Source organism: Protobothrops mucrosquamatus, unplaced genomic scaffold (assembly GCF_001527695.2).
Source record: "Protobothrops mucrosquamatus isolate PMUCROS unplaced genomic scaffold, P.Mucros_1.0 scaffold2535, whole genome shotgun sequence".
Classification (NCBI taxonomy): Eukaryota; Metazoa; Chordata; class Lepidosauria; order Squamata; family Viperidae; genus Protobothrops; species Protobothrops mucrosquamatus.
The window spans coordinates 1-14,733 of NW_015388596.1; the positions used below are offsets into that span (position 1 = coordinate 1).

A 14,733-nucleotide genomic window follows, 5' to 3' on the forward strand; every position below is an offset into this window, starting at 1 on the left:
GACAGTGAATTGACTTGTAGAAAGATGTCCCTTGTCTGGATGTTGGATCATGGAGTACCAGCCACTCATGGCTTACCTACATCGTTCCTCCAGTACCATCAGTGGTCATTTGGATTTTGCATGTTGGATTTAACTGTGACAATTAGATAGGACAATCTCCCCACTACCAAGAAGAAGAAGAAGAAAGGAGGAGAAGGAGAAAGAAGGAGGAGAAGAAGCCTACACAGAATCCAAAACTTAAGAAAAAAGTGCTCATCAACTTTTATTGGAAAGGATATAGCATTCATTAAAAAAACTCATTACATTTTATGACCAAATTTAAAAATGGTTCATCAGCTTCTGGATCAAGTGTTATTTTTGACTTTCAAATGGTCTTGCATGCAATTATTTTTATTATGATGATTATTTATTTAAAAGAAATAACAAGTGCAGAATAATACATTAAAATAGAACAATGTCTATGTTCTTAAAAAATAGAAAAAAATATCATTGGCATACTTAAAGCCGCATAGAAAGTAATGTTTGTTATCTATATGGCCCTTAGATAAAACTACTGGATTAAATAGGGGTTGAATATTCCTATTTTCACTATTAATATCAGCCAAAACCCATTAAGAAAAGAAAAATATCAAAGAAAAATGACCATTTGGAAAAAAAAACACCACTTTAAGAAGAAATATATGTGAATATATTGTGTGAAGGTGTTCGTGCAAAAGTGGGATTAGAATTCAAAATGCCTTACAACAGACAGTTAAGGAGATGATAGTAGTTAGAGAGAACTTCCACCTCATTATTCTGGACCAAACTCATCTATTTTTTTGAAACAAATATACAAAATGGAAAAGTCTGGATCCAGAATGTTCTGGTTTCCCCTCTGAAACAGGTTAAATTGAGAGATCCAGGACTGGTTTATGCATTCTTGGAAGGGTATCATCTGGAACATGAAGGAAGAAATGGTTTTCTGCAGGTAAAATGAAAATTTCAAGAAGAAAAAGGAAACATTCCAGATAACTATTACACGCACGTGACTATTTTCAACATCCCCGCTTTAAGATGTCACTATTGTGAATACTTCCCAATTATCTGTAGGAAGTCTCGAAGAGTCTTGAAAGGGTCTTCAACCAATTGCTGGTGGAAGATTTAGAATGTGAAAGCTCTACCGAAGAAATTCTAGAAAAAGTGAAGTGGTACTTTCTGAACTATTGTTTCCCCAGTGCTATCTTTGTTTTCTTCTACTCCATTAGCTTTTGTTAAACAAATCCTCGAAAGTCAAAAATGCTTTCTCTTTAAAATAAAAACTCTATCCATATATTAATTCCTTCGTTCATTCATTCATTCATTCATTCATTCATTCATTCATTCATTCATTCATTCACTCATTCACTCATTCAACCAACCAACCAACCAACCAACCAACCAACCAACCAACCAACCAACCAACCAACCAACCAACCAACCAACCAACCAAGGAGTTCAGGGTTGGCCTGTCCTGGATCAGTCCATGAAAAGTATCTGAAAAGAGATGGGAAGGATGCTGTGATTTCCTTACCAAATCCCACAGTAAAGGATATCTTCCAGGTACAATCACTGTTGCTAGGGTAGTTTCCAGGAAAGCCAGGGCTCAGGATGACACCTTCCATCTCTTCTAAGATTCCTCCACACTGGGCTGTTAAAATTACAATAAATCAGATGGTCATACGCTATTTCAGATGTCTTTCTCTTTGGGTTGACTGTCAGTCAGGACAACTGAAGAAAGAGTTGACGGTCGGGGCACAGGCTTGATATGTAGAAGATTCTGCGTTCCACATTTAGAATATCTTTAAAAAGTTGGGTAGGGGATGCCAAATCCACTGCTAGACAGATTGAACTATATTCAGCTAAGTCAGGCCTAGCAGCTGGTGGTTCATAGAGAACATGTGATTCCAAGACCCTCACCAAATGTACAAATTCTTTATTTGAAATTTAAAATGAAGCCATAATATACTGAAATGGGATTTTAGTGAGGTCAGAAGGCAGCCATCCTTCATGAAGGGAGCCTAGGGCTTGATCCCAGTTCTTCCATTACACATCACTTAGCGCAGGGGTCTCCAACCGTGGCAACTTTAAGACTTGTGGACTTCAACTCCTAGAATTCCTCAGCCAGCCAAGCTGGCTGAGGAATTCTGGGAGTTGAAGTCCACAAGTCTTAAAGTTGCCAAGGTTGGGGACCTCTGACTTAGCCCACATTTGTTCATCCTCCAGGTCAAACTAGCAAGATAGCTTCACCTAGTATGAATTGTGTCCAAGTTTATCAGAGTAGTGGTTTTTTGGCACACCTGCTGGGGATGGGAGGGGTGGGTCCATGAAGGAGGATGTTTAAAAAAAATCGATATGGTGGCCACAACTACACAGTGGAAGCCACAATCAAAACGGTGATTGGATAAAAGAAATCTGAGTCCAGAGTTGAACTGTAATCTGAGAAAGTAACTGTCTCAAGCTTGACCTTCCTTAGTTCTCATGAAGATGAAGCCTATTCAGACTGCAAGGTTCTTTTACTGAAGCCTTGCAATAAAAATAATCTATATAAATAAAAATGTAAATGTTCGTTTGTTCAAAATCTTAAATCTCCGAAAGTTCTTCACCGATTGCTTTGAAATTTTGACACAACGGTGCATTCGAATACGCGTGTGTTTTTATATACCTACTATTATATAGATGTCACACCTGTGACAGGTAAAACATGCTTTTTTTGAAAAACAGCGCCATCTGTTGGACGTAAAAGCAACACACGCTACGATTTTACCATTCCATTTCAATGTTTCCGATTTATGATCCATTTACGATTTCCAAATTTCCAATTTTACGATTCCATTTCAATGTTTCCGATTGCATTGTTAAATTAAATTTTCATAGATTTCGATTTATTTTCATTTTGATTTAATTATTTTGTGTGACATAGCGTTGGAATTGATGCACAGACAATGGAACAACAAAAAATATTGTATACCCACAAGCATTGTGAAATTAAACATATTAGAAACGTGCGCTTTCTCTTTTCTTTCTTTTCCATTTAACCAGACTGAGCCACAGCAACGCGTGGCCGGGTACAGCTAGTAAATAATATATTTTTATATAATAAAAATAATATTAGCATTCATAATTAACATTCGTAGTCTGGTATATCTTGAAGGGCACACAATATCCAGGAACCACTTCTTTGACTCTAATAGACTTCTAGCTCCCTTCAATACAGCCTAAATCAGAACCTAGAGGACTATACTTTAAATCTATCCTGACATCCAACAGCATTGATTCCCTTCATTATGTGCATTTTTTCCCCTGCTGATTCTATTGCTTTCTAATTTCATACCCCCTGATGTCTGTTTAAATGAAATTCCTTCTCAATTATTTAAAAAGGGGAACATCTGGATAAAGGAAGCTGGGAAATCCCTAGCCAGTCCATTTTGTAGGGACATGGTAGCAGTTTATCAAAAGTTGATTGCTTCTGTCTTTCGGAATGTGACACAACAATATTTATACCTCTCTACTATCATTTTCTTTTCAGCAAGAAAGGAAATCATACTGTTAAAGGCTATTTCTTATTCAGGAGGTACAGCCAGAAAACCAGGCATACTGATGCAACAAATTAAGCAACCTGTTTCTAAAGGGAAACAGGAAAAAAAACCAAACTCACGCAAAATTGGTTTTTATTTAGGTGTTTTACAATCATAGAACATGGAAAATAGGTTTGGAAGGGACCGCCAAGCTGCAAAAGTTGGGGACCACTGAAATAATGAATAATGGGAAACATCAAGACCAAGAACAGCAACATATGTACCAACTCAAATGACAAAACAAGCTTTAAAAAAAGCATTACGAGAAATGTGGCTTCTGCTTTCTTCCCCTTATTCCGCAGAGAATTCAGCATTTATTTTAAATTTCTCTCTTAATGGGAATGTTCTGTAGCTTACTACATGCTGCATGTCAAATTTCACTCCTGTGCTGATGGTGTTGTGCAATCCAATGCAAGTGTATGTTCAGTGTCACGTCTATTGTGGATCAATGTTTTGAAAGTCACTAGGGGTTTCTCTACATGTGGGGAACGTGACTTGCAAGATCTCATCCTTTAAGCTGATCTGTCACTTGTTCCTTTACTCAAAACAGGGCAAGGGTTTTTATACTAACACTGATTCCGCTGTTTTATGCTAATATTGATTCAACTGTTTCCATATTTGTGGAACAGAGGTCTGCAGTCAGATATAATAAAAATGTTCTGATGGAGTGCAAATAAGGGGGAGGCCACCTTCAATTACTATTCATAACTGAGTGGAACAAAATATTGATGGGCTGAACGGGGAAAAAGAGACACAGAAGACAACACAAAACAGAAAAGAACATAGGACAGAAGAGTCACAACTAGAAAAGAAAGATATATTAAAACATGATCTGCCTCTGGAAATACCAATTCTTGCTGAACACTAGCTTGATTCATACAAAACGTCAAACCCTAAAACACAGTTGCCACATTCACGTAACTGTCAATCGATAAATCAAGGATATTATGTTTATAATAGGCTCGTTGTGGTTCACTTAGCATGCTAGAAATGATTGGCCCAAAGGTGCTTTTTTTTCAAGAGGCAACTGGACTTTTTTTTCTTTGAAGAAAAAATTGAACTCAACTGAAGAATCTTCTTGAATGAGAAGTGAAATGTCTTCAAGGAAAAACAAAAACAAAAAGTCCAGTTGCCTCTTTAAAAAAGTACCTTTGGGACAACCATGACCTGGATGACTGAGAATCTCCACAGACCTTTAAAAATAGTTGGGTTTTGAGAACACACTCTACCACAAGCTATCCAAACCCATTTCAACCTAGCCTGTCATGTTAGGTTAATACAACCTAAGAAGGTACTATTAGATATCCTGGAGACAAATGACTATCAACTGGGAATTCCAAAAATGAATGACTATCTCACAGCAACATCAATGAATCATCTCCTGTTTCTACCTCCATATTGCACAATGTTGCTTTTATTCCTGTCGTGGAGAACAATTATGCAGACCAGAAAAGATGGCACTTCCAAAGTACTTCCCTCACTTCACTTCCTGCATCAAAGCTATTATTGTTTCAGATTTATTTTTTTTAATAAATCCACAAAACCAATAGGAAAATTAGAGAGAATCACAGCTGCAGCAAAATATTCTACTGATGTCACAAAAGTCAGAATAGGATCCTACAAGCATGTACAGATAACTGCTAGAAAAAGCCTCTATTTATAGGCTATGGAGTATACAATCTGGAATGAAGCATTTAGAGGATGACTTTCATTACATTAAGCTGGGGAGATCCTATGTTTCAGAGGAGACAAACTGAATATTCTCACCCTTGCATAAATCACTGACGATCTAGTCTAACAGATGTTCTTCAGGTATTGTTTGTAATCTTGGCAAAGTAGCAAACACATTCATCTATTACTGACCTCATTCCTGTCTGGAAAAAAGACACTTATTTGTGGTACCTTTGTTTCCTACAGACAAGCGATGGCTAAAATTGAGCACAAAAGCTTACAAGACAGCTTGCTGTTTTAAAGAGAGATGAGAGATTATGAGAAAAGCATTAGATGAGAATAAAGTTTCACAAAAGGGTTTCTTCAACATTCAGATGCTCACTAACTTGTGAGTGAGTCATGGAACATCAGAATGTAACATGAAGAATGGAATGGAGTAGAGTGGAGTGGAGTGGAGTAGGGTAAGGTAGGGTAGGGTAGGGTAGAGTAGAGTAGAGTAGATTCTTTATTGGCCAAGTGTGATCAGACACACAAGGAATTTGCCTCCGGTGCATAAGCTCACAGTGTACATATATTCAGCAAGTAGTAGGTCATGGTTATAATCATAGTTACAATTATTAATCATAAGTTACAAACAACAATTGATACATCATGAGAAATCAATAGGAGAAGATAGTAGGAAAGACAAGAAAATGAGAAAAGATGAGAAATGAAATAGTGCTGTGGAAATTAAGTGTTCAGCAAAACGATGGCACATGGGAAAAAACTATCTTTATGTCCGGTTGTTTTGTCAAGCAATATTCTAAATGTTACACATGAAGTAAAACTCAACATATAACAAGGATTACCATCTTTGGTATTTTTGCTTCTGAAAGCCCACCCCTGGCCTCAGTCCAAGGCTTAGATCGGATATATCAAGGAAAGACTGCAACACATTGCAGTACCCCATTCAATCATCCTCTTCCTAATGAAAGTCAATATGTGACAGATGGGGTAAAACTCAGGAGATCATGAGTTCCAATTCTCCATTGGGCACAAAAGCCAGCTTTCAAACCAACCCAATCTTCATGGGAAAACAGGAGGTAGGCCCATCAGGTTCATATACTGATTTGAGGAGTCCAAAAATAAAGGTCAGCTACATATTAAATAACTAACGACCCTCATTAATGGATTCAGCTGTTGGGGAAAGGAAGGAGGGGAGAGGAGAGGAGAAGAGAGGGAAAAGGAAAGGAAAGGGGGGAGGGAGAAAAGAAGGAAGAGAGGGTAGAAAGAGGGGAGGGGAGGGAGGATCCTTAGCAAAGAACTACATAAACTCTTACCTATACAAAGTGGAGGTGGATAGTTCCAGCGTCGCACAGTTCCAGGCATGCAGGAAATATGAGAGTGTCCCTGAAGCAAGAGAAGAAAGAAAGAAAGAAAGAAAGAAAGAAAGAAAGAAAGAAAGAAAGAAAGAAAGAAAGAAAGAAAGAAGCCATAAGCAAGTAGAAAACAAGAAAGAACTGAGAAACAGGCCAAACAGAAAGAATAGGGAGGGTACCTATCTCAGCCAATTAACATTCTTTAGCAAAGACAGGAAGTGATACATACTGCAGCCTGGAATTCTAAGATAAGATAGCTTTCTTTCTAATAATAATAATAATAATAATAATAATAATAATAATAATAATAATAATAATAATAATAACAACAACAACAACAACAACAACAACAATAATAATAACAATAATAATAACAACAACAACAATAAAAAGTTGGAAGGGACCTTGGAGGTCATCAAGTCCAACCCCCTGCTCAGGCAGGTAACCCTATACCATTTCGGACAAATGGCTGTCCAGTCTCTTCTTAAAAACTTCCAGTGTTGGAGCATTCACCGCTTCTGGAGGCAGGTGGTTCCACTGGTTAATTATTCTAACTGTCAGGAAATTTCTCCTTAGTTCTAGGTTGCTTCTCTCCTTCATTAGTTTCCATCTGTTGCTTCTTGTCCTGTCTTCAGGCGCTTTGGGGAATAGCTTGACTCCCTCTTCTTTGTGGCAGCCCCTGAGATACTGGAAGACTGCTATCATGTCCCCCCTCGTCCTTCTCTTCATTAAACTAGACATCCCTAATTCCAGCAGCCATTCCTTATATGTTTTTGCCTCCAGTCCCCTGATCCTCTTTTTTGCACTTCTCTGCACTCTTTCTAGAGTACAGAGCAGAACATCAAGAGAAGAGCTAAAGGTACACTTGAAAAGAAAAATAGACAAAAAAACAAAGGAATTTTTTTTTAAAAAAAGATACTGCACACAGATGTGTGTGTGTAGGTAAACACAATTTTATGAATAAATATGAGATGCTCAAAGGATGCTCAGTAATAGTATTGAATATGGGTATTGAAAGTGTTTCTACCCAGAATGACATTTAACAGAAAAATGTATTGTGAAAAAAGTATATCTAAGAAATGGTAAAATATGGTACAAATCTGAATATTTTTGAACACACAGTACCTCTCTTTAATTCTGGAGTATTTAACTCTACAATTCTAGTGTTTGGGTTTGTTATTAATTTTTCCGCAAAATGCATTTCCCACACTTCCAAATGCCATTATCCAGAGGAAGATGTAAATTTGATTTTTCAGTATTTTCCAGTAACATACCTTGCAGCTAACAACAGGCAGTGAAATCAATTCTTCATGTTGCATCAATTTTTATACCGCAAAGCAACAGGAAGGCTCAAATTACTCAAATTCACTGAGTAATTTTCCTGAGTTCTTCAAACACTTTTAACCAAAGGCAGCCTCACCAAAGATGTTAAAAATGGAACAATTTGATTGCAACCTCTCCAAGATAACCTAGAAAGATTACACTTTCTGTAATTTGAGTGGCACCTACAGATGCTCTTTATGTTTAATGCTGATGTCTTGTCAAAGGAGACTTCAAAGGAATGTTATGCCACAAAAGTTACAATAAGATTCTTTGCCTTCAAGTACCAAATATTTCTCTAGTGTTCTACTGAGCGATTTAGGAAGTGCTATGATTGAGATTGAGAGTTTCATACCACACTGACGCAATTGCCTTCATTTTAACTGAAGTTGCTGTATTCTATGTCAAAAAGTATTCATGTTCATCTGATAGGATTTGGCAAGCTTCTTCCAAGCCAGTGTTTTTCAAATTGGGCAACTTAAGTATTTTTCAAACTTGGCATGCTGGCTCAGGAATTCTGAGAAGTCACGTATCTTTAAAAACACTGCTCTGAACTAATTGTATAAAGTTCACATAATAATTTTCTTCTCATCTTTTCTTTTCCGTGATAGCCAGATATCAGAATGGGCTGTGATACTCATGTCTCAATGTACATTGATGAAGGCAATTTTTTTCAGAATTAAATAACTATTTGGAGAGTGGGTAGGTACCTGGAGAGCATATCCTGGCTCACACTGAAAGGAGACCACATCATTCACCAGGTATCTTTCACCAATTTTCAAGCCATTACTGGGGACAGCAGGTTCTGGGCAGCTGGAGAGACCCACAGCTAAAAGGAAGCACAAAGAGTTAATCAGTATGAATTTAGCATCCTAACAGTTCCTAACAGTGGGGACAATCAACCAGTGGAATGGCTTGCCTTCAGAAATCGTGGGCGCTCCATCACTGGAGGTTTTTCAGAAGAGACTGGACAGTCACTTGTCTGAAATGGTATACTGTAGGTTCTCTTGTTTGAGCAGGAGGCTCGACTAGAAGACCTCCAAGGTTCCTTCCAGCTCCTATTCTATTCTATTCTATTCTATTCTATTCTATTCTATTCTATTCTATTCCATCCCATAATTCTATTCTATTCTATTCCATTCCATTCCATCCCATAATTCTATTCTATTCCATTCCATCCCATCCCATAATTCTATTCTATTCTATTCTATTCTATTCTATTCTATTCTATTCTATTCTATTCTATTCTTTCATTATTCTATTCTATTCTATTCTATTCTATTCTATTCTATTCTATTCTATTCTATTCTTTCATTATTCTATTCTATTCTATTCTATTCTATTCTATTCTATTCTATTCTATTCTATTCTATTCTATTCTATTCTTTCATTATTCTATTCTATTCTATTCTATTCTATTCTATTCTATTCTATTCTATTCCAGACAGCTGGTAAATTGCCCTTCAATTTGCTGGGGAATTCTGGGTGAGAAATGCAGGCTGGAAATTCTGGGAGTTTAACTCCACATATCTTAAAGGTCCGAAGGTTGAGCAAAGCTGATCTATCACATGGATGCTGGACAGTAAGATGAGTAGCATATACATTTAATAAATAAAATGAATAAATGACAGGGATGCTTTAAATGGGATTCCAGAACCGGTCAGAGAGTTGGATTCAGTGCATTAAATCAACCTCTGGACCATTTGGAGCAAGGAGATGAACAACGGTACTAAATGAATGAATATATGCAGTGCTGTTAAGGATGTCTTGCTAAATAGGCTTTCTGACTTTTTTTAGCACCCAAAAATCTAATGCAGATGAGTTAAGGCAGGACAAATGAATGAGTATTTTTGAGTTCCTAAAAACAGCCTCCAGAAGGAGAAGGGGAAAAAAAGCTTTTTAAGAGGTACTTTGTTGATATGTCAAGCAAGCCCCAAAGCAAAAAGATATATTTAATTTCTCTTTATAAGCTTCATCTTTTTTCTTTTTCTGCTCCTGGAAATGGCCAGTTGAGCAGCTAGTCCGTCTTATCCTTGCATTTCTGTATGAGAACTAAGCTCTGAAAGTTGATTAATTCCACAGCACTTTGCCCTGGAGAACTCTTAACAGCTTGGCATCAAAAATATTATTGTTATGAAGTGCCAGCTATGCAGGTGCCTTCGCAGCATGAAATTTGTCTTGACATGGGGAATGTATAAAACTGCTACATTGATTTATTCTGTTGATCTACCCAGCCCATGAATACAGCAACTGTGAATAGTGCAAAACAAAAATTTCTTCTATTCTATCTACTGGACAACTTGCTGAATGTACTGGAGACCGATCAGGAGATTTTCTGCATAGAAAAATAATGGAAAGAGCGAAGATCTCATATAATGTAACATTTTTTGCAAGATAGGAATGATTCTCAATCATATTATTTTTCAGAGTTTCAAGCTTTCATGATTTTTATCAAACAAAACCATTCTGATGATCCTGTGTTTTCTATCAGGCCTTGACTTTGTTGTCTATCAACTTGTATGTTCATTAAACTATGATCTCTAGTTGATTATTGTAGCATAATATTACCTTCCATTAAAGAATTATAAAAGGTAAGAATTAGACGGGATCTTGAAGATCATCTCATCCATCCTTAACCCCATTTCATGAATCTACAGCATTCCTGTTACCTTGCCAATCAGCCTCTGCTTACACACCTCCAGTGAAGGTGAGTCCACCATCTCCTGAAGAATCATTATTATTAAGAATTTTTTTCCCTGATGTCCACCTGAAGTCTATTTCCTTATGTTTTAATTTGTCTTCTTGTCCTATCTTCTGAAACAACTCTGAACTATTCTGCCTCATCTTTTGTTGTTAGTTGTGAAGTCGTGTCCAACCCATCACGACCCCATGGACAACGTTTCTCCAGGCCTTCCTGTCCTCTNACTTTTGTTGGCAGGGTGATGTCTCTGCTTTTTTGTATGCTGTCTAGATTTGCCATAGCTTTCCTCCCCAGGAGCAAGCGTCTTTTAATTTCTTGGCTGCGGTCCCCATCTGCGGTGACCTTGGAGCCCAGGAAGATAAAATCTGTCACTACCTCCAGGAGAGCCATTCCACTGGTTGATTGTTCTCACTGTCAGGAAGTTTCTCCTTAGTTCTAGGTTTGCTCTCTCCTTGATTACTTTCCATCTGTTGTTTCTTGTCTTGCTTTCAGATGCTTTGAGAAATAGTTTGTGGCAGCCTCTCAAACACTGAAACTTGTAGAGAGCTTTAACTCATCTGTATAGAGCAGGGGTCCTCAACCTTGGCAATTTTAAGACTTGTGGACTTCAACTCCCAGAATTCCTCAGCCAGCAAAGCTGGCTGACGAATTCTGGGAGTTGAAGTCCACAAGTCTTAAAGTTGCCAAGGTTGAAGACCCCTGGTATAGAGCTTTATGTGCCCCCGTTTGTTTCTAACTATCACGCTAATGCAGGGGTGGGCAACTATGGCAACTTTATGACCTGTAGACTTCCAGCTCCCAGAATTCCTGAGCCACGACTCAAATGCTAGCAAAATCTTTTTAAAAGGAGAGGGTTCAGATTTAGTTCTCCCACCCCCACTTCTTGTCTTCAATTACTCCACAAATTCTTTAGCCTAAGGCCATGAAAAACCGCCAATCAGTATAGCTAGTAATGAAAGGATCGGTTTTATGACCAGACAAGATAAATCTTTAAACAGCATCCATAGTTTAATAGCAGAGAAAATGCATAAAACCTTAGATCAATCTCTAGCATCTCTAATTAACTAGCTCTGCCTTTTGTGTCTACCTGGTAAATCTCAGAAATAAATCTTGAGGGGATGGGAAAGTATAGGTTGAATTCAAATTCAGGGAAGAAGCATTTGCTAACAGGGAGACAACCATTGCATATAATCATTACACAATAGTGTATGTATTGACAAAAACATTAAGCGATCTTTGAAAAATCAATACTTTTTTTTTTAAAAAAAGCAAGACTGGCTACTGTACACAAGGAAAGATGTTTTATGACCTGTTTCAAGCTCCATAATTTTAAAAAGTAAGGCTGCCTTAAAGGACTCTACGGATCAACAAAAGTACAATTTACAAATCACAGGAAATAATAGCACTGTCATTTGAAAGTTTTCAGACAAACTCAAGCAGGTTAGAGAAAGATGGTGAAGAATATTCTTTCTACTCGGGTAATAGTAAGGAGGGATTTAAGTCCTTGAAGGCCTGTAAAGGAACAACAAAAGTCTACAAAAAGCTAAATGTCTATGGAGACTCTCAGTCATCCAGGTCATAGTCATCCCAAAGATGCTTTTCCAAGAGGCAACTGGACTTTGTTTTTCTTTGAAGACTTTGTTTCGCTTCTCATCCAAGAAGCTTCTTCAACTCTGACTGGATGGAGGGGAATGGAAGGATTTATACTCCTGCAGACAGCTGTTCATTTGCATTCTTTTAGCAAGTCTTTAATGCTACCTGGAGGCTTAGCTGTGCCGTCAGGGTCACCTGAGTAGTGAAAATGGGCGTGGAGCCTTCTTGGAAGTGCTGAAAGGACTGTGTTGTAGGCTGGAGATAGATGATGTTGTATCCCTCCCCCTCAGTTGAGAGAGGGCTGTTCAATTTTGACATAGATGGCCCCATAGATGGTTTGAAAGAGGGGTCAAAGAGGAACAGGTCAAGGAAAGGTCAGTGAGTGTGAATAGAAAGCCTAATTTCTACATGGAGGACCTAAAGAGAATAAGTATATTCACCTCTGAGAAAAGAAACTAAGAGGAAATATGGTATCATTTTGGAAAAACCTGATGGGATGTACTATAGAAGGCAGCCAAGACATTATTATCCCAAAAATCTTGGGCATGAAATCAAGGATTTAAGTTACAAGATGGCAGATTTCAATACCAGTTGCACAATACTAGTTACCAAGGAAGGTGGTAGGCTCTCATTTAATTGGTGGTTTCAACTTGAAGTTGGAGAGTCATTTATTTGGTACACTGGAATTGGGAAATTGGATTCCTGCACTAATCTGGGATTTGGGTTTGAGGGTCTCCTCCAATATTGTAAGATCTTTTGGATTAATTTCTAGGTTCTGTAGTTACTTGGTTTGAATTCAAACTGTTCTAGAACCCACCCAAGGCACTTCTCTGAGAATTTACCAGTCACTGATTGCACATCCCATCCCTTTCTTCCAATTGCTTGGATTTACTGAATCTGGGATGCATCAGAAGTGGGACACACCATATCTTCCATTTGCAGAATGACCGCAACTCGGCACATACAGGCTAAACAATTGGCACTGTGTTGAAATGAGCTTACTTTTGTACTCCAGGTGAAATCCAGCAGCAGAGACACTGATGTCGGAGTAGAAGTGCAAATAGAGCTGGTTAGAGGTACTGTTGAGCAAGGCTGGGACAGTGGTACCTAATGGAAGAGGAGAGAGATACACATACACATACACAATCAGTCAGAGGGCATATTTTCGAGTGCTAGGAGAGGATCCTGTTCATGCCAGTCTTGACATGCTGGCTGGAGAATTCTGGGAGTGAAGTCCACACAACTTCAAATTGCTCAGGCTGAGAAACATTGCTCTGGATGAATTTTAAAATTTTAAATGGACAATTTATATAACTGAAAGCTTTATTAAAATAAGGGACCCTCCCTAATCGTTCATATGCTATATTCAATAGTTTTGTAGAGTGGGCTTTAGTCTGGCAAGATTCCTGTCTATAGGGAAGAAACAATGAAGAAACTAGATTCTGGTGCATAGGCTTGAGCAATAAATCTTCCTGAATTGTGGCTTAATGTACGGCCATGATCCTTTGTGTCTGACAGAGAAGGGTAACAATAGAAAACCAGTCTGAGTAACTCGCTGTGTCATTCTTGGTTCCTTGCACCTAAGATACCATGTCTGATGCTTTCTTTTATATACCTGTTCTGTCCCCGTCTGACACACACACCCAAACAGCCAGCCGAGGGTTAAATAACTTCTCCACACTTGGCAGCAGCTCCGTAGCTGCCTACCAAGCACTTTTACTCAGAGAACACAGAAACAAAAAACAATACACACAGTTTGAAATTCAATCCACAGCAAACTACTTCGCCAGAGATTTAGCTTTGTCCGTCACAGAGTTCAAATGGCCACCACCTCCCTTTTATAGCCTGTGGGGTGTGGTCCAGTGACTCAGCTTAATCTCTGGCACGCCTCCTTTTCTGCTGCGCACGCTTGTCGCGCCTACGCTGGCGTGGATCCAGCCACAACGTATCTTCATCACTATCCGAAACACCTGGCTCCTGGCCAATCTCAGAACCACCTGGCTCCTGGCCAATCTCTTCTCCGTCGGGAGACAGCTAAGGCATTGCCAGAGAGGAGGGTCCTGGAGAGGGAGACCTGGCCATCTCCTCTCCTTCATGTTCGGAGCCTTCTTCCTCCGATAAGAGGGGCTCACAGGACGGAGCCACAACAATACCACTTATACTTTTCAGATATGTCACTTGCCTCTTCTTATACCCCATTGTAGTCGTGCGATTTCTATGGTGCCTTCAGATCTTACCTGAGAAGCTGCCCAACATGGTGGCTGTGTTGTCCCCTCCATCAAAGACTTCTAGTGAATCCCAGTTCTGTTCTGTGACAAAACTGATCACTTGAATCTGGGAACAGAGAAAAGGCCAGAGGAGAGAGAGAAAAAAATGATGGTGATGATGATGATGAAAGTAACAATTGCTATTAACATTACTACTGTTTGTCGTACCATTCAGAATGAAAAGTTACCAGTACTACTAACAGTACCATTCAATGTGCAATCAGTAAACC

General features: G+C 38.5%; 1 protein-coding gene across 1 annotated transcript in view; it reads right to left on the minus strand.

Annotated features, from left to right (window-relative positions):
* Nucleotides 1–1,549: 1,549 nt before the first annotated feature.
* Nucleotides 1,550–14,733, minus strand: part of LOC107295850 (CUB and sushi domain-containing protein 2-like) — a gene marked incomplete at both ends in the record, with an annotated part of 145,422 nt that continues 132,238 nt past the window's right edge. Inside the window, 5 exons of the mRNA XM_015825185.1 lie at nt 1,550–1,666; nt 6,584–6,653; nt 8,653–8,771; nt 13,239–13,343; nt 14,474–14,570. Of these exons, the coding sequence (XP_015680671.1) occupies nt 1,550–1,666; nt 6,584–6,653; nt 8,653–8,771; nt 13,239–13,343; nt 14,474–14,570 (508 nt within the window). The remainder of the gene's footprint in view (nt 1,667–6,583; nt 6,654–8,652; nt 8,772–13,238; nt 13,344–14,473; nt 14,571–14,733) is intronic.